General features: G+C 37.6%; 2 protein-coding genes across 5 annotated transcripts in view; both read left to right on the forward strand.

The window, feature by feature from the left end:
* Positions 1 to 5,068: 5,068 nt before the first annotated feature.
* LOC101975579 (uncharacterized) lies at positions 5,069 to 17,949 on the forward strand. Its single transcript, XM_021721076.3, has 6 exons — positions 5,069 to 5,306; positions 9,886 to 10,000; positions 10,162 to 10,335; positions 13,154 to 13,260; positions 15,794 to 15,931; positions 17,901 to 17,949. Exons 1-6 carry the CDS (start codon positions 5,137 to 5,139, stop codon positions 17,905 to 17,907), a joined length of 711 nt encoding a protein of 236 aa, XP_021576751.3. The 5' UTR covers positions 5,069 to 5,136; the 3' UTR covers positions 17,908 to 17,949.
* Positions 17,937 to 19,741, forward strand: part of LOC144374220 (uncharacterized) — a 58,405-nt gene continuing 56,600 nt past the window's right edge. For all 4 annotated transcript variants that reach the window (XM_078037145.1, XM_078037148.1, XM_078037149.1 and 1 more), the window contains exon 1: positions 17,937 to 18,296. In XM_078037145.1, coding sequence (XP_077893271.1) covers positions 18,242 to 18,296 — 55 coding nt within the window. In that variant the 5' untranslated portion in view covers positions 17,937 to 18,241. The remainder of the gene's footprint in view (positions 18,297 to 19,741) is intronic.

The following is a 19,741-nucleotide window of genomic DNA, read 5'->3' on the forward strand; positions in this document are numbered from 1 at the left end:
TCTAGACAGAATACTAACTCTAATCATAACCTTAATTATTATATTAGCCATAGCCCTAATCCTAGCCCTAAACCTAACAGAAAAATTTGCCCTAATCTGAGCCCTAACCCTAGAAGTAAACCTAAAACTAATCCTAGCCCTAGCCCTAACCCTAAACCTAACCCTAGCTCTAACTCTATCAATTACTCTAAGCTAAACCATATCCATAATGCTAACCTTAGTCCTAATCCTAATCCATAGCCTAATTCAAACCCTAATACTCTTACTAGTCCTAACTCTAGCTGACGTTCTAGCTCTAACCCTAACTCAAATCTTTCCCTAACACAAACCCTCAGTCTAAAACTGACCCTAACCACAAACCAAACCCTAAAACTATCCATACCAGTAAACTTATACCTAAACCTAACCCTAACACTAGCCCTATACCTAAGCCTAATCATAAATATAGCCATAACTCTAGACCTAGACCTAAAAAAAAAACAAAAAAAACTGAGCTCTAGCCCTAATATAATTCTTAACCTAAAGTAAACACTAACCCTATCCCTAGACCTAACTCTAGTCCTAATTCTGGCTTTCACCTTAAACCTAACTCTAACCTGAACCTTGAAACAAACACTAACACTAAACCTAGCTCTAAACCTGAACCTTGCCCAAAACCTAAACCTAACACTAGACATAGCCATAACCCTAACCTTAAAACTAGCTCTAATCAGAACCCTAGATCATACATTACACATGGCCTTAACCCTAGGCCTAAACCTAACACTAACCCTAGCCCTAATCTGAGGCCTAAACCTACCTTAAGCATAACCATAATCCTAAATGTAGCCCTGACCCTAACCCTCGCCTTACACATTACCCTAGCTCAAAGACTAACCCTTAGCCTAAACATAACCCTAGCCCTATTCATAAACATAAACCTTAACTTAGCCCTAATCCTAACCTTAACCCTAGTACTAACACTAGCTCTAACCCTAACGTTACCCTAAACCTAAACCTAACCCTAATTATAACCCTAGCCCTAAACCTAACCCTATCCCTAACTCTACTCATAAACCTAACCTTCGACCTAACCCTAAACCTAACACTTGCCATAAATTTAACCCTAACCCTTACCATAAATCAAAACTAAACCTATATCTAAACCTAAATTTAACCATAAGTAACCTAAACTTAACCCTAAACCTAATCTTACATCGAATTCAATACTTTACTCTAAAGCTAACCCTAACCCTAATAAAAACACTAGCACTAACCCCAACCCTAACCCTACCATAACCAAAACCCTAACCCAGACCTAACACTAAACCTAGCACTCCCCCTAGCCCTATCTACAGATTAAATCCTAACCCTTACCCTAAGTCTAACACTAGCCCTAGCCCTAACCATAACGCTAACTCCAGCCCTAACCCTAACCATAACGCTAACTCCAGCCCTAACCCTAACACTAAACCTAACCCTATTTTAGCCCTATTCCTAACCTTAACCCTAGAATTAAGACTAACTATAATTCTCACACAAGACCTATTCCTACTTCCAACCCTATCCCTTACCATAACCCTAACCCAAGCCATAACCCTAGTTGTAACCCTTGCACTATCCTTAGCCCTAGCACTAACTCTAGATCGAACCTATCACTGAAACTAACCCTTAACCCATGACTCAGCCAAACCCTGAAACTAGCTCTAACCCTAATGCTGATCCTAAAATTAGCCCTAACCCTAGCACTAGCCATAAACCAAAATGGAGCCATACTCCTAACACTATCCCTTACCCTAGACCAAACCCTAACCTTACACCAGCCCTAACCCTAGCCCTAATTTGAAACCTAACCTTAACCCTAAATATAACCACGACCCTGACTCATATCCAAAAACTAAATCTAACTCTAAACATCACCCTAATCATAATCCTAACCCTAACACTAGACCTAGCCATAAACCTAACCCTAAAACTAACCCTAATCGTAACCCTAGTTCTTACAATAGCTGAAACCATAACACGAGCCCCAACCCTAATACAAAACTAGCCCTAATCCAAGCCCTAACATGAGCTTCAACACTAAACCTAACCCTAACCCTGGTCCTAACCCTAGCTGTAACCCTATCACTTACCCTATCACTTACCCTAAACCAAACCCTCACCCTAATACTAACCATATTCTTAGCACTACTCCTTAGCCTAAGTAAAACCCTAACTCTACAAATAGTCCTAACCCTAGCCTTCATTCCAGATCTTACCATAACCCAAACCCCAAACCTATCCCTGACCATTATTCTGACCCTAACACTAATCTTAGGTGTAAATCAAAACCTAACCCTAAACTGAACCCTAACCCTACTGATAACCTTAAACCTAAACCTAAGCATAATACTAGCCCTAGACCTAAACCTAATCCTAAATCTAGCCATAACTATAGCTCTAGACATAAAGACAAACTAGACCTAACCATAACAAAAACCCTTAACCTAACCCACACTCTAACCCTGCCTCTAGAACTAACCCTAGTCCTAATTCTGGCTTTATCACTAACCATTACCCTACCCGAAAATTGTCCCTGACACTAACACTAACCTTAGTTCTAAACTTCACTCCAACCCTAAAACTAACCCTACAACAACACCTAGCCCTAGCATTAACCATAAAACTAATCCTAAAAATTACTCTAGTTCTTACATTAGCCATAGCCCTAACCTATCGCAAAACTTAGCCCTAATCCAAGCCCTACCATAGCTTTAACCCTAAAGATAACCGTAACCATAACCCTAGCTTTAACCATAAACCTAAGCCAAACCTTAGACCTAATCCTAACAATAACCCAAGCCCTAACCCTAGCTCTAACCCTATTCACTACCCTGAGATAACTATAATCCTTATGCTAACTCAAGGCGGAACCCTAATCCTAGCACTAGCCTTAACCCTGTCCATTAACCTACACCGAACCTGAACCCTAAACCTAACTGTGTCATTACCCAATCCCTAAACGTAAGACTAATTTGAGCCCTAAACCTTAACCTAACCCAAATTGTAACCTTGACCCTTACTCAAATAATACTTATAGCTCTAAACCTGACCCTAACAAGAAACCCAATCTTTACAATAGACCTAGCCATAAGTCTAACCCTAAAACTATCCCTAACCATACCCTGGACCTGAAATTAGCCCTAGCTCTAATCCTAGCCTTATCCCTGATACAAAACTTAGCCCACATCCTAGCCATGAACCTCACCTTAATCATAACCCTAACCCTAACGTTAACACTAACCTTAATCCTAATTCTCACCCTAGTCCTAAAACTAGTTATATTCCCATCTCTTACCCTAAATGTAACCCTAACCCTAAACCTAACACTAACCATAGCCCTAACCCTAACACTATCACTAACCCTAGCCCTAATCCAAGCCCTAATTTAGCCCTATCCCTAACCCTAACCCTAGCCCTAAGACTAACTCTAACTCTCACACTAGCCCTATACATAGTTCTAACCCTATCTTTTACCATTACCATACACCTAGCCCTAAACGTAGCCCTACCCTAGCCCTATACTTTGCCCTATCTCAAAACCTAGATCTAAACCTAACTCTAAATTTAACCCTAACGCTAAGACTAAATCTAGCCATAACTCTACTCTTATCCCGAAAACTTAACCTAAGCCTAAATCTCACACTTACACTAGCCCTAACCCTAAGACTAATCTTAAAAGTAGCCCTAAACCTACCCTTAGCCCTAAAACAAAACCGAATCATAGTACTAACCTTAACCATTAACCTAAAACAAAACCTAACCATACACCTAGCCCTAGCCCTAGCTCTAATTATAGTCTAACCCTAACCTGAAAACTAAGACTCACCCTGACTCTGACACTGACACTCACCCTGGCTCTAAACATCACCATCACCATAAACCTAACCTTAACACTAGACCTAGAACTAACTCTAACCCCATAACTAGCTGTAATCATAAACATATTTCATACATTATCAGTAGCCTTAACCCTAGCCCTAAACTAACCCAAAACCTAGCTTTAATCCAATTCATAAACCTAGCTTTAGCCCTTAACTTAGCCCTAACCCCCAAACTATTCTAATCCTATGCATAACCCTAGCAGTAATCTTAGGGCTAACCCTATCCATTACCCTAACGATAATCCTAACCCTTCTGATAACCCTAGGCCTAAACCAAACCCTATGCATAATACTAAACCAAAACTAAACCCTAAATGTAACACTGTCATTACCCGGTGGGCACGCGGGGGCTGGGCCACGAGTAAAGGCCCAAGCGCAACCTGCAGCCAGGAATGCGGACAGCTCTCCCGTTGCGCTCACCAACCATCGTGGGGGTCGGAGAAGACCTAGGGCGCGGGAGAGGAGGGCTGCCGGGCCGCTATGGCGGGAAGCCGCGGCTGACGCTGCAACCAGACCAGAGGACGCAGCTGGGCGGCCCGGCGAGGCCCGGCCCACAGTCGGCCCCGCCGCCTGGCTGGAGCGCGAGCGGCGCGTTGCCGCAACTTCACTGGACCGCGGGCCGCTGGGGGCCCGGCCCCGCGCCCGCCCCTCCCCAAGAGGCTGCCTGGCCCCAGAGCCTGGAAGCAACTGGCAGCCCGCACTCACCAGTCCATGGTCCCACCGCCGGCACCAGAGACGCGCCCGGAGCTCCGTCGTCCCGCCGCGATAACTCAGGGTCCCAGTTATCTACATGCACATGCACGTGCGCAGGAGTGCAGTTATCGCTGACGGTTAGACAGATCCCGTGGCACTCTGCGCACGTGCACGTGCATGAACATGCACGTGCGCAGGAGTGCAGTTAGCGCTGATGGTTAGACAGATCTCATGGCACTCCTGTGCACGTGCATGCACATGCACGTGTGAGCAACAACCGTTTTTGCGGGAGTTGGCGCCCTGAGCGGAGCCGCGTCTGGACCTCAGCAGCGAAGAGGCTGAGAAGCGGCAGAGTGCAGGAGTAAGCCTCCTGACAAGTTGGGGGATCCCTGAGCAGGTTTAGGGCCTGTGCCAGGTCTGCCCGTTGGGCAGGTCTGCCCCTTTGTGCCTGGGTCCTGCCCTAAGGGGGACTTACCTCTTCCAACTGTTCTTCACACAGTAGGTGGCCTCTGACCTCCACCCTAGCCCCCGGAGAAGGATGAACACTTTTCGGAAGACCCTGGGCGCCATTGGACTGCGAGCTAGGGTCGTGGGCTACAATCCCATAGGCCGCCTACACAAAGCTGCCAGGGATGGCGACTTGGAGGAAGTGACGCGTCTCCTTCTTCGAGGGAGCTGTCATGTCAATGACATAGATAAGAAGAACAGGTAATAGAGTCCAAGAGGCCGGCAGCCCCTGGTGCAAGGGACCTCATGGGGGAGGCAGAGCCGATGGAGAAGAAGCCAGCGTCATCCAGGCCATTCCCTGGAGGATAGGGCAGAAAGGTGGCCTTGTTTTATCTGGATGCTTGGCTTTAACAACCTCAGGGACTCTTTAGCACCTGTAGACCTTGGGGCAGTCTGACGTCCAGGCCCTCTTGTTAAGCAGCTACACGAAAAAAAAAAAAAAAAAATTAGCCGGTTTCCCTGGTGCGGACATATCCCCTCAGGAGGCTGGCCAGCCAGCACTGCAGAGCTGCTCACCAAGGGGACAGAGCACAGTGGGCGCCAGAACCTCGTTAAGGGGGCTGAGAAGCAGCGGCAGGGGCCGACACATTGGGGGCAACCCAAAGCTGGGCAGTGTCTGGGCTAGGAGCTTTGCTGGGTCCACACTTCTGTCCCTGGGTCCTGCCCTAGCGGGGACTTGCATTCTGTTCTAGCTGCCTAGGGGAAAGAGCCAGGGAAGACATGGAAGGGTTAGCGAGAAGGATCATCTGCCTGAGGCTGGAGGGAGCTGACCTGTGTCTTCACCCAGCCTGGGCCTATGCCACCTTAGCCCTAGCTCTAGCCCTAACCCTAATCCTAACCCTAACCCTAATATTATGTCTCACTAAGAAGAATCAATAAAAATAGAAAAAAATAAAAAGTATATTATAGTCCAGGTGGGAAAGTTCATTATATAAAAAAATCATTCATAATATAATTACACCACTATTCTTTATTGCTGTATACTTATGTTTACATTTTGTCTAATCTGCAACCTTGTAAGGGTCTTTGATGTGGGCAGATGATTCTTTGTTCTCTGTTCTGATTTCAGTTTTACAGTTGTTTTTTACATTAGTTTTCTTAGGGTTGCCACTTCTACTCCTCTTTATGCATTTCTTGCTTCTCATATACTTTACTTTCTAGTTCATGTGTTCTCAGTGTCTCTTGACCAATCAACCATTTTCTTAATCTGATTATTGAGAACCCCTGGTTTTTTTTTCTGCAAATGCTAAGTTAACTTTAATGAATTCTGAGACAGTAGAATAGAAGTCATGCATGGGAGCATTCACATTCTCCAAAGCACATTGTGGGTTTTCAATCTTGTCACCCCTTCACGCTGATCACACTAAGGAAAATTCACTAAATGCTTTAAATGCAAATCTGCAGATTTATGCTGTCCAGGTATCATTTTCTGTAGTTATCCATTCAGGTATCATTTTCTGCAGTTATCCATTCTTGTTCTTTTGTTTATTTAGGCACAGAGATCAGAACATCTGTTCACTGCATCTAATGGTACAGGCTCTCAGTCACCAGGGCCAAGATGATTGCAGGCAGGGTATGCACAGGCTGCACAGATTGTAAGCTGCTGCCCTAGTGCCCCTTCTCTGGCTTGTTCTCAGGACACTTGGAATAGCCAGAGCCTGAACCCTGGTGTGGTGTATTTTAAGAGAAATATTTATTATTACCAAAGTCTGAGCTCTTTCTATGGTTAACAGTTTCAAATAACCAAATAAAAATGTCAGACCTTAATCATTTTTGAGTTCTACATACAAACTTTTAGGATAATTATGACACTAACAAAGTGTTTGTAGTAAAGACTTGCCTGTCTGTATACCAAATTCCCCATCAACTGTCACATATTGTTTGCCAACAGACAAAAGGCAGATAAATGAGTAGAACAGAATAAAACAAGAAACACCCAAATATCTGAAAAAGTTTAGAATGTGCTACTGATGAATATCATATTCGTAGAAAAATAATTGTGTCAATGAAATGTGTAATAATGGTAGAAAACTAGCTGGATTTTTATGTCACAAAAATAATTCCCTGATACAATATGGATTATTAATTTTAAATAATGCAAAATGAGAAAAATATTAGAAGAAAACAAATCCTTCTGTACACATTTTATGTGGACAAAGTTCTTAGAAAGAATGAACTGAAAAACAAGGCTTCCTTTTGTTCTTTTTCTCTTTTAGTTTTTAATTTTGTTCCTGGGGTTTGATCCTATTACCTTGAACTTTCTATTCGAGTGCTCTGCCATTAAGCTGTATTCCAGAGCCCCTGAACCTTATAATTTAAATTAGGGAAAGTACTTTTTTTCGGATGCACAAGTGACCTGTGTATATAGGAAAAAGGACTTTGTGTCCCTGGTAAGAGAAGGAATTTAATGATAAATGAAATACAGTTTTTAGCTACAATACTTGTGAGGATGAAGAGTAGTGGTACTTATGTTGCTGCTTAAGGGTTGAGTTCCTTATGAATTCTAAAATAAATGATAGTATTGTACATTTTAATAATGTTTATTTCTGTACATATCAATTTCTTTATACTATCTTTAGGATATTATAAAATATGCATGACTTAATATAGCAGTGTGTTAAAAAGGACTCATAGAATTGATTGTAGTAAGAAAATGCAGTGCATTTCTAGCATGAAATATTATGTAACCATTAGAGGTAACAAAGATATAAATGTATGTTGACCTGAGAAGATGTCTTTTTGAATATCAAGTGAAAACGAAGCTTGATAGTACATACACACAAATAGATTGTGGTCTTGTGTTAGGCACAAATATATAAAAAAATGTAGTAAAATTTAAACACTGAGCCATTATTTTCAGCATTCAAATTATGAGTAAAGACTTCTTTTCCTCTTTTGTTTAATGTTTATTTTATCTCCAATATTTGGCAATTCCTCCTTATCTTTCTGTTTGTTTCTACCTTAGTTTCATTGACAGCAGTTAATATGCTCTGTAGTAATGCAGTATTTTGACATTTTCTGTGTTCTGCTTTTTTTCAACTTCCATGTGGGAAGTTTTGGAAAAATTCCACATTGGCTTCTATTTTTCCTTTTCCTTATCTGTTATTTCTAAAATGCATATGTGTAAAAGTTTTAATGAGAACTACTTGTTAATAAAATAATCTTTGGGAGAAGCAGGGAGATAAATCTTGTTTCTGTAGATTGTTATCTTTAGCCAACTTTTAGCCTCTTCAGAAGAAAAGATAATCTTTTCACCTGTGCTTGTAGATATTAGTGCCTATACATTTGCTATAGATGTATGTTTCATTCCATACAGATTCATTTCATAAATGCAATTGTAGGTTTATCGTTTTGTTTTGGTTACATTCTTAAGAAAGTAAAAGAAAGCAAATATAAATATTGTTGAAAGTATTGCTTTAATTTATAAAACTTTTGTTTAAAAATGCTGACCTTCCCACCAGGTGCCTTTGTGTAAATCTGTAATCCCAGAAATATGTGAGGCTGAGGTAGAAGGATCTCAAGTTCAAAGCCAGTCTCAGCAATTTAGAGAGGCCCTTAGCAACTTAGGGGGACACTGTCTCAAAATGAAAAATCAAAAAGACTGTGGCTGCTGCTCAGTGTTTAAGTGCCCCTGGATTCAATTCCCAGTAGAGAATGACAAACAAACAAGCAAAAAAACACCACACACTGAACTCCCCAAGTATACTTTTCATTTCATTTACTCACCACTCATATCCTGAATACCTATTATTCAAAATATTTGACATATTTTATTATTTCTGAGATCCTCCTTTCTTAAAAACTTCATGTTTCCCTGACTGGAGATTTAAAACTGAACTAATAGAACTCAATTTGAAGTGAAGAATTTCCTCAGGCTTTTCAAACAAAAGCACTTCTGGAGATAAGAGTTTGTAAACTGCCCATTTAAAAAGTTAAGATCACATTAATACTGATATTAAGTATTGGATATATTCAATTTACTTAAGGGCTACAAATCTAAATACTGAACAATGTGAAACATACTAATTCTTTTGAATCATACATTTCTGTTGGCTTTGTTTCTTGAAAAAAAAAAGCAAGAATAACTTTGCTTTAAATTTGGTCTATTGATGTTTTCTTATTCAACCCTCTTTATCTATAGTACTTTTTGTAACTAAAACTTATTGAAATGTCACTCATATGACTAGAACATCCATTGATAAATTGTGTTATCACATTTCACTTAAGGTAAGGCACCATGGATGGGTGATGGGCCTTTCTTTTATGTGTAAATAAACATTTTAAAAATTGAAATACTTAGTCCTTAAAATACATCTGAAAAATTATTAACAATACACAACCAAAATCAAGATTCACTGGTGTCAGAAGCAATGGTGCATACTTGTAATATAAGTCAGTGATTTGAGAGGGAAGGTGAGGCAGAAAAATTGCAAGTTCAACATGAGCCTGGGCAACTTAGTGAGACCATGGCAGAAAGTGAAAAATTAAAAGGGCTCTGGATATGGCTCAGTGTTGAGTGCCCTTCAGTTTAATCCTCAGCCTGGGGGGGGTTATGGTGGGGGAGGAAAGAAGTCAGTGGAACAGGCAGCTAGAATGAGCTAATCTTTCATTAATTTTCATTAATTAGCTGTAATAACAGCTAATAAAGATTGTTGTTTCTTCTGAAGAAATTGTTTTGAAGGGAGAGGAATTATATGCTATCTAATGTTTACAGTGGCATGAATAATTGTCTGATTTAAGTGGAAGCTCTATGACCTCCTAACAAATCTTACTTTTGTAGGACTCCTCTACATTACGCATGTGCCTATGGCCAGACAGAAGTGGTGGATTTTCTAGTAAAGAACAAATGCGACATTCACCTCTGTGACAGTGACAACAACACACCTCTGATTAAGGTAGATGTAGCAAAGTATTTCTGTGAAGGATGAACTATATTTACATACTTAGAGGAAAAATTGATTAATATCATTTAAATATAACTAATTAGTAAATCCCATGGAACGTTTGTGTTGAATTCTTGAAATTGACAATCTATTTCTTGGTACCAAACCAACAGGCCATCCAACAGCAAGAAGAAGAATGTGCAACTATTCTTCTAGAAAATGGTGCCGATGTAAATGTTCAGGATCCCAATGGTGGAACTCCTCTCCACCATGCTGCCTGTACTAACAACACATCAGTGGCAGCAAAACTGCTTTTACATAATGCAGATATTGAAGCTCAAAACAAGGTAAACATCCCCACCTTTATTTCCAAAATATTTGAAATACATTTATTTTGACAGTGACATAAGTCAACAGATGTTGTTTATAAGCAGGATTTTCTTGATTAGAAGAGTAGCAAATGTTGGAACTTTTTTATCTTATGGATATATTTACTTAATATAAGTGTACATAAATTGACTCCACATTTAAAATTCAGGAGACTTGTGTGGAAATATGGAGTTCAAGCTTCTCTTGAAGAACCATGTGGAGTCTCCTTTGAGCCCATGTTACCATGTGGTACGCTTTGCTCAGGTGCCCCTTCATACCTGGCATGGGTGTTCCCCAGATTGTGCTGGATAGCTACAGCATTCATTCACTCAGAATCCCATACTTTGCCCTATAAGAAGTTTTATAACTCCTGTTTTATACTTAATTTACAATTTCATGGTTTCATGATAGTTTATATTAATTTATAAGAACATGGCTTATGGACTATATTAATCTCTTTGAAATGGAATTTTAGAATTTATAAATTTATGCTTTTCAAACCTTTTACTTATATGTACGACATAAATTATATTCCCATTAGAGTTTCTATAAGCTTCATTAGGCTACTCATAGTTAGGTGGAGAGCATACACATTGTGTAAGCAGTATTATATCTTTGTCCTCAGCTTTGTCTCTTTAGTCTTTTATGATGCTAAAAATAGTTCATGTAGATCAGTATAAGACTTTTATTGATACACAAAATTTCTGAATTCTAGTTTGTCTAAAATTATAAATATCTTTAAGCAGCAATTCAAATGGAACCAGAATAAAAAAGAATTTGGTAAAGTGGATGTGCATTATGGTCCCAGGATGATTATTATGAATACATTTTGTATTAACTTTCTAACATGTAAGAGTAATATCTTTCATCTTATAATAGGAGAAAACACAGGTACCAAATGACTCAAAGTTCATTTGAAGCCTCTCTCTTTTTTATTGAATTATTTATGTATTCTAATTTGCTGTATATGACAGAGAAATGCAACTCATTTCATATTACACATATAGAGCACATTTTTTCAAAGTCTCTGGTTGTACACAAAGTATTTTCACACCATTTGTGTCTTCCTACATGTACTTAGGGTAATGATGTCTAACTCATTCCACTGTCTTTCCTGCACCCATGCCCCCTCCCATCCCCTCCTTCCCCTTTGTAAAGTTTCTCCATTCCTTCCATGTTCCCCCTACCATCACCATTATGAGTCAGCATCCTCATATCAAAGAAAACATTCAGCCTTTGTTTTTTGGGGCTTGGCTCACTTCACTTAGCATTATATTCTCTAACTCCATCCATTTTTTGCAATTGCCATGATTTTTTTTCTCTTTTAATGGTGAGTACTATTCCATTATGTATACATACCAAAGTATCTCTATTCATTCATCTACTGAAGGGCATCCGAATTGGTTCTACAATTTAGCTATTGTGAATTATGCTGCTATAAGCACTGATGTGGTTGCATCACTGTAGGATGCTGTTTTTAAATCCTTTGGGTATAAACTGAGGAGTGGGATAGCTGGGTCAAATGGTGTTTCCATTCCAAGTTTTCCAAGGAATCTCCATTCTGCTTTCCAGATTAGCTACACCAATTTGCAGTCCTTCCAGCAACATATGAGTGTGCCTTTTCCCCCACATGCTCACCAACACTTATTGTTGTTTGTATTCTTGATAGCTGTCATTCTGACTGGAGTGAGATGAAATCTTAGAGTAGTTCTGATTTGCATTTCTCTACTTGCTAGAGTTGTTGAATATTTTTTATATATTTGTTGATTGATTATATATCCTCTTCTGAGAAGTATCTGTTTAGTTCCTTGGCCCATTTATTGATTGGGTTATTTGTTTTTCTTTTTTTTTTTTTGGTGTTGAAGTTTTTGAGTGCTTTATATATCGTATAGATTAGTGCTGTATCTGATATGCTTGTGGTGAAGATTTGTTCCCATTCTGTAGGTTCTCTGTTCACTTCACTGTTTCTCTTGCTGAGAAGAAAACTTTTAATTTGATTCCATCTTATTTATTGATTCTTGGTTTTAATTATTGTGTATAGGAGTCTTATTAAGGAAGTTGGGGCCAAATCCGACATGATGGAGATTTGGGCCTACTTTTTAGAAGCCTCTCTCTCTTAACTCAAGAGTGTATTTTCCTAGTGGAACGGGAGTGCCTTATATTGTTGTCTAAGATCTTGAACTATATAGAGGAGATTCAACAGGATTTGTGTTGCATGGAGGAACCTCCCATGTTATTGGATAACTCTTAGAACTGTATCCCTATAACTTGAATTCTTCATAAGTGAATGTCTGCTATGAAAAAGTGTTGTCAAATTAGTGTTAGCAATGGTACACGGATGTCCTTACTAATGGATGCATAATGCACAATTCTGTGGTATTTTTCTAATAGTGAATCAATGAAATTTTTTGATGAATCTTGGTATTTCTGTAAAATTAGAAATTCTTTGGAATATTGATTGATAAACCCAGCTCTAGAGATAAAAGTTTAGCCCATGTATTCAATAGGATACTTAAGCCCTTTTACTACTTTGCTTCAGGTATGGGGTCATAGAGAAAAAAGATACATACCCTGTCCTCAAGAAGTGTTTGGTTTTGATGGGAGATAGTGGCAATCACATAACCCATTGTAAGGGGAAAGAGCATTCATGTGGAAGTGCAGGATGCTAGAAGGAAGAGGCTGCTCTTCATTTATTTTATAGTGTTTACGTTTATGTTTGTGAGGTGTGTTATAAGATTTTGAGTTCAATTGAGAAATAAGCAAAATTGTTAATAAATTGTTTTTGTTGTTTTCCAGGATGGCTGCACCCCACTTTTACTTGCCCTAAAGGAAAACAAACACCGTATGGCAGAATTTTTAATTAAGGCGAAAGCAAATATACATGCGGTTGACATGAGAGGAAGGTATAGTAGTTTATTCTTTAAAAACACTCATTCAAGCCAAATATTAAATTAATGGGAAGAAGAATATTAATTTATACATATTGGGGTAGAGTGAAAAATATGAACACAAACCATGTTTTAGGTAGAAATAGTTGATTTTTTTGTTCACATGTGTTATGGTTTGGATATGAGGTATCCCCCAAAAGCTTACCTGTGAGACAATGCAAGAAGGTTCAGAGGAGAAATAATTGGGTTGTGAGAGTCTTAACCCAATCAATGAATTAATCCCGTGACAGGGATTAACTGATTAACTGACTGGTAACTGAAGTGTCTGAGGTGTCAAAGGGTGTGGCTGGAGGAGGTGGGAATTGGGGCCATGGCTTTAGAATATATGTTTGCGTCTGGCAAGCGCAGATCTCTCTCTCTCCCTCTGCTTCCTGATCACCATGATCAGGATGTGAGCTGCTTCCCTCTGCCACACTCTCAGATCATAATATTCAGCCTCACCTTGAGCCCCTGGATATGGAGCTGGATTCTATGGACTAAGACCTCTGACTCCAATGAGCCCTTGAATAAATGTTTTCTCTTCTACAATTGTGCTGGTTTTGTCCTTTAGTCACAGTTGTTAAAAAGCTGACTAAAACAACAAAAGTTTTAAATAAATATGGACTTTGTCATTTTTTGATTGAATAATGTATTTCTTAACCTCTCTATTGTAATTTTAACTTCTATTTCTTATACGTTTCCTTTAAAAGGTTATATTGAGCATAAATAGACTTTGATGACTTTTTTTTTTCCTTTTGGATGACTCTAAATTGCTTTTTTTGAAGAATATTGATGTTAACTTATTCCTAATTGAGCATTAATTTCTGTTGCTAGATGTCCATTTTCTAATATATTTTGATGTTTTTCTTCCCTTTTTCAGGACTTTTTATTAGTTCTAATCAGTCGTGCATAGCAGTAGAAAGCTCTTCAACTCATTAAATACAAATGGAGCAGAATTTTTCACTTCTCTGGTTGTTCATGAAGTAGGGTCACACCATTTGTGCAAATGTACATGTAATGATATCCACCTCATTCCACTGTATTTCCTGCCTTTATCCCCTCATTCCTCCCCTTTTCCCAAACCAAGGTTCCTCTACTCACCCCCTGCTCCCTCCATATGGATTAGCATCCACTTATCAGAGAAAACATTTAGTCCCTGTTTTTTTGAGATTGGCTTATTTCCTTTAGCATGATATTCTCCAACTCCATCCATTTACCTGTAAATACCATAATTTTATTCTTTTTCAATTGTAATATTTCATTGTATATATGTACGACAGTTTCTTCATCTATTGAAGGGAATCTAAGTTGCTTCCACAGTTTAGCAATTGTGAATTGCGCTGCTATAAACATTGAAGTGGCTGTGTCACTGTAGTTTGCTATTTTAAGTCTTTAGGGTATAGACTGAGGAATGGGATAGCTGGGTCCAAATGTGGTCACATTCCAAGTTTTCTAAGGAGTGTCCATACTGCTTTCCAGATTGGCTGCACCAATTTTCAGTCCCACCATCAATGTATGAGTGTACATTTTTCCCCACATTTTTGCCAACACTTATTGTTGCTTGTCTTCTTCACAGCCACCATTCTCACTGGAGTGAGATAAAATTTTAGAGTAGTTTTTATTTGCATGATTTCTTTCTTTTAAAAATACATTGTTTAGTTGTAGATGGACACGATACCTTTATTTTATGTATTTATTTTTCAATGGTGCTGAGGATTGAACTCAGTGTCTCACGTGTGCTAGGCAAGTTCTCTACCATTGAGCTACAACCCCAGCCCTGATGCTTTTAATTCTAATTGGCTAGGGCTGAGGGAAGAAAAACAGCTTTAATGGCATATACAGTTTCTTTAATGAAGAAATAGGTTTGTAGTGATGAGAAAGGAGATAGGCTTTAAATTCACAAATGACTGTGTTGCATTTCCAGCTTTCTTAGTTACAAAGTGTGACACTTTGGAAACATTACTTATCACTAAATATATTTCCTGATATGAAAAAAATTCTTTTCATTCAAAACATGCTTGAAAGGTGGTTGTAAGATGAAACATAAACGTTGATTTTAGTCCTTACCAAATGCTTATTTTCATTGTTATTAACTGAATTAATAATGACTGATTATCACTATTATTATTATAGCAATTGTTTTAAGCCTGCTCACAGCCTTTGTTTGCTTGACTTTTAAGCTGACTATGAGTTATATTACATCAGACTGAGGAAGAAATGGGGCATTCTTCTTTTGAAATCTTTTATGTACTTCAAATAAATAGCCTCATCACAGTTATTGTCCATCAAGTGATTTTATGTTTATAACTTCTACCATGTAATTCCCTATTGGGACAAGAAGTTTCCTCTTTGTTTTTTTTTCTATTTAGACTGAGAGATGATTTGCACAGATGATCCCCCAACATGCTTATGTCTGTTAAGATATGTAAAGCAAGATATTAAATTGATTAGATACATAAAATTAGCTCTTAAAGTACCTAATAACAAAATTATTTCTCCATTATTTCAGAACAGCCCTCATGCTTGCAGTGAGGTATGAATCACCACATATAGTCAAGCTTCTTATTGAAGGAGGCATTGATGTCTTTGCGGAAGATGTGGATGGAGGGACTGCATTATGTTATTCTGTTGCTAGTGGCTGCAACATGTAAGTGTTTTAATTAAAGTACTAATCAACATTAAGTGGAGGTTGAAAATAAGCACAACTATCATCTTATGTATCATTTGAGTGTTCATAGTTCAAATATGTTAGGAATGACAGTGACTGAGTCCCTTCACCAGCCATTTACACTGCAGAAGTCTAGGCTAATTAGCAGTAGTGATTAGTGCAGGATATCTCACAGGACTTTCTTTTTCTTTTTCTGCTGGTGTTGTGGTGTTGGGGATTGAACCCAGGTCCTCAACCATGACCTCTCCCACTGAGATACACCTCCAGCCTATATCTTAGAACTTTAAAACGTTTATCCTTATAGATCCCAGCCTTATCCACTTCATTCCAAATATAATGTCCACTATGGCAACTATGATTTTTCTTATTAGGTATTTGCATTTTTAAATGCTCAGCTTAGTAAAAAAAACTTCTTACTTTCCTCTGGGAGCTAGCTCTTTCACTTTCCTTCTTGAATATCCCCAGGGTCTGTGAATTCTTTAAGTTCAAGGAAGACAGTTCTCTTTTACTACACAGCTGAAAGGGAAAATAAGGGACTTTAAAATCATTATTCATTTCTGTCATTTCATTGCTGCAGTGTTGCTATTAGAAATGGTCTTGCAGTGTGGCAATGGTTAACTTTTACTACCCAGTTGTCCTGACAGATCACTGTCTCTAAGTCCTCATGGAACAATGTAGGTTTGAAAGTTACACTTGTTTTTGAAGTTCACATATGCATGTGTGGCCACACTCACTTATGATTCTCAAAGCAGCTGCATTCTGCTTTGGCATGTGAGCCATCTAGCTTTAGTCACACACATAGTGAGCAAGCACACCATGTCCTCCACTTAAATTCTTACATAGAGCAAATGTGTTAGCCAAAACCTTCAGGGTGAGTCATTCTTTGTCTTTTCTGCAAATATTAGTTGGAATCATTTAAAAACTATCAGATACTTTAAATAATGTCATAGGAAGAGATCAGTTTCCTTTCATGTTTGCTAACAGATCAGTACCCAAAAGCCTCATTATGTCCTGTGAAGCACTTTTCTTTGACAGGGGGAGGTCTCATATTACTGTTTCCAAAGGGGAAGTGTGATGACTTTAATTGGCATCTCTAGTGATTTTTCTTCAATTTTGATGAAAATTTCTCAAATTACTTGCCCATTTTCCTGAAGGCTTCAGAATATTTTCAAGTTCTGCCTCACTGGGAAGTCATTAAAAGCAGCATTCTAAGATCTAAGAGAATTGAGATATCTGACAGTTAAGCCCCATACTGACACATCAATATCTGTGTATAAAATAGGATTTTGTCATCCAAGTCAGCTGAAGATGAACATGGAGACTAAGCATCATTCTCACAGAGATCTGCTGGTTCCATTTGACTTGATAGAGAAGGAATAGTAGCAGGCCAAGTCAGTTTTGGCATTTGTTAATTTTCTGCCCTGGGTGCAATTGCTTAGTTTCGTAACAGGGAAAATTATATTATGTAATTTAAGGATATAAAATATTCATAAATAAATTGGATTTTTAAATTATCCCAATGCTGATTTGCCCTGAATTATGAGGCCTAAAGAAGAATACAGTCAATATCCAAAATAAAAACCTAATAGTATTTTTCCAATAACCTTAACATTTGAATATTAAATCCTGTGATAACAATTGGCTTTCCAGAATAATTCAGGATTAAAGAACTAATTACTTCATTACTATTTTTCTTAGCATGTTTTAATATTATCTCCTTAAATCTTCATAACAACCTGGTAAACTAATGAAGTATGGTCTTATTTTTTAGAAGGAGACTTGAGTCCAAGAGAAATGATTTGTGCAAGATCAAAGAGCTATTGTTTACAGAGAGAGGATCTGAATTCAGGACATTTTTTTTATGTCAAGCTACTCTAGTTAATGTATTGAGCAGTATTGTCCTTAATGCATAATTATTTCACCTTTCTTTTTTCTTCTTCATTACAAGCCTTTGAGTGCAGTGGCATGCACCTTAACTGCAGATACTTGGGACCCTGGGGCAGGAGGATCACTTGAGCCCAAGAGTTCAAGACCAGCCTTCGCACCACCATGGTGAAACCTCAGCTCAAAAACAATACAAAATAAAATGAAAACATAAAACCATACAAATAATTGTATGGTTATTGGATGTTTACAGAGCTCACAAATTTGAAATACATGGGATAAAATTCTGTTGTTAGCTCTTATGATGTCTAAAATTCTCTCAAGTTAATCTATTTGTTTAACATTTTTCATTCAGTATTAAAATACTAATTGTGTTGCTTTTCTATACATGGCAACAGGAAAATAATGTTTGACTGTACAGAAGAAAAACGTAAGATGAGGAGGAGAAATACCAAAGAAGGTAAGAATTCTGACAGTGAACTCTCTTGTTGTTTCTACCTTACTAAGTAAGTAAGAATAAAAAATGTTTTGGTAACAAAGGAGTAGTGAAAAAGTCAAATTGTAAATTGCATTCATATTTTTTAAATTTGTTTTAAATATTTTTGAATACCTTATTCAAGAAATTAATTATTGGAAGTTTATAATCTGAAACAGTGTTATCTGAAAAAACTTACATTAATAGTTTTAACTGTATAAATATATATTTTATGTAAGATGTTTTATGGATTTACATTAGTAGTTTTGACTGTAAATATAATATATGTTTTATATAAGATGTTTTATGGATTTATAGTTTTTCTTATATATAAAAAAAGATTTTTAAATTGGTGTGTTGTGTTTCTTTAGTAACATTATAGCATTTTAGATTTGTTCTAAAAAGAGATATTCTTTTTAACTACAGATATTGACTGCTTATTTGCACAAATTATTGGATTTCACTCTGACATCCATATATGCACATCTTACTTGAATCTTATCCATCCTCCCTAGTTCCCACTTTATTTTCCCTCACTCCCCCTCCTCAACTCCCCTTTCCCTTCTCTAGTAATATCTTTTCTATTTTTTAGGATATTATTGTTTTTCATAATCCACATATGAGGGAGAACATGAAATCCTTGGCTTTGTATTCCTAATATCCTGCTTAACATTATGACTCCCATTTCCATCGACTTACAAATTTTTTTCTTTGTTTATTTCTTCAGGGATTTCCTTCAATGTTTCTGTTGAGAAACCTGCTGCTCATTTGATGGGTTTACTTTATAAGTGCTTTGATTCTTCTCTCTCATAGCTTTCAATATTAATTCTTGATTTGTATTTGTCAATTTTATGTTATAGAAAAAACAGTCATTCTTTTCTGGTTAAGTACGCTTGGGGTTCTAAATGCTTCCTGTAGGTACAAGGTTTTCATACCTTTTCCCAAATTTGGAAAAATTTTTGGTGTTATTTCACTGAACAGTTTTGTGATGCCTATAGCCTGTACCTCCATTGCTTGGTCTTTATGAGTCATAAAGTTTAGTCTTTAATAATATCCTAGGGGGTTGAATGTTCTGTTCATTCTCCTTTTTATTTCTTGAGGTTTGCTACTACCTGAACTTGAAATTTTATCAACCTATACTTGGTCTAGTCTATGGGTGTTACATTAGCTGAATTTTTTATTTGAGCTATTTAGCTTTTATTTTCAATATTTTGCTTGATGATAGATAATTAGTGCATTAAGAACTCTTATATCCCCTTCTCTGTATTTATACAGAATCTCTGTTCATTAAATTGCTCTTTTGTATCCTGCAGTAAATTTCTTAATTTATGCAATTATTTATTTGTATTCTTTTTGAATTCAATCATTATTTTTGGCATTTTTAAAAATTATTTTTCTGGCATTTCATCTACTGCAGTATCTTTGAAATC

The sequence above is a fragment of the Ictidomys tridecemlineatus genome, unplaced genomic scaffold (assembly GCF_052094955.1).
Source record: "Ictidomys tridecemlineatus isolate mIctTri1 unplaced genomic scaffold, mIctTri1.hap1 Scaffold_623, whole genome shotgun sequence".
NCBI lineage: Eukaryota > Metazoa > Chordata > Mammalia > Rodentia > Sciuridae > Ictidomys > Ictidomys tridecemlineatus.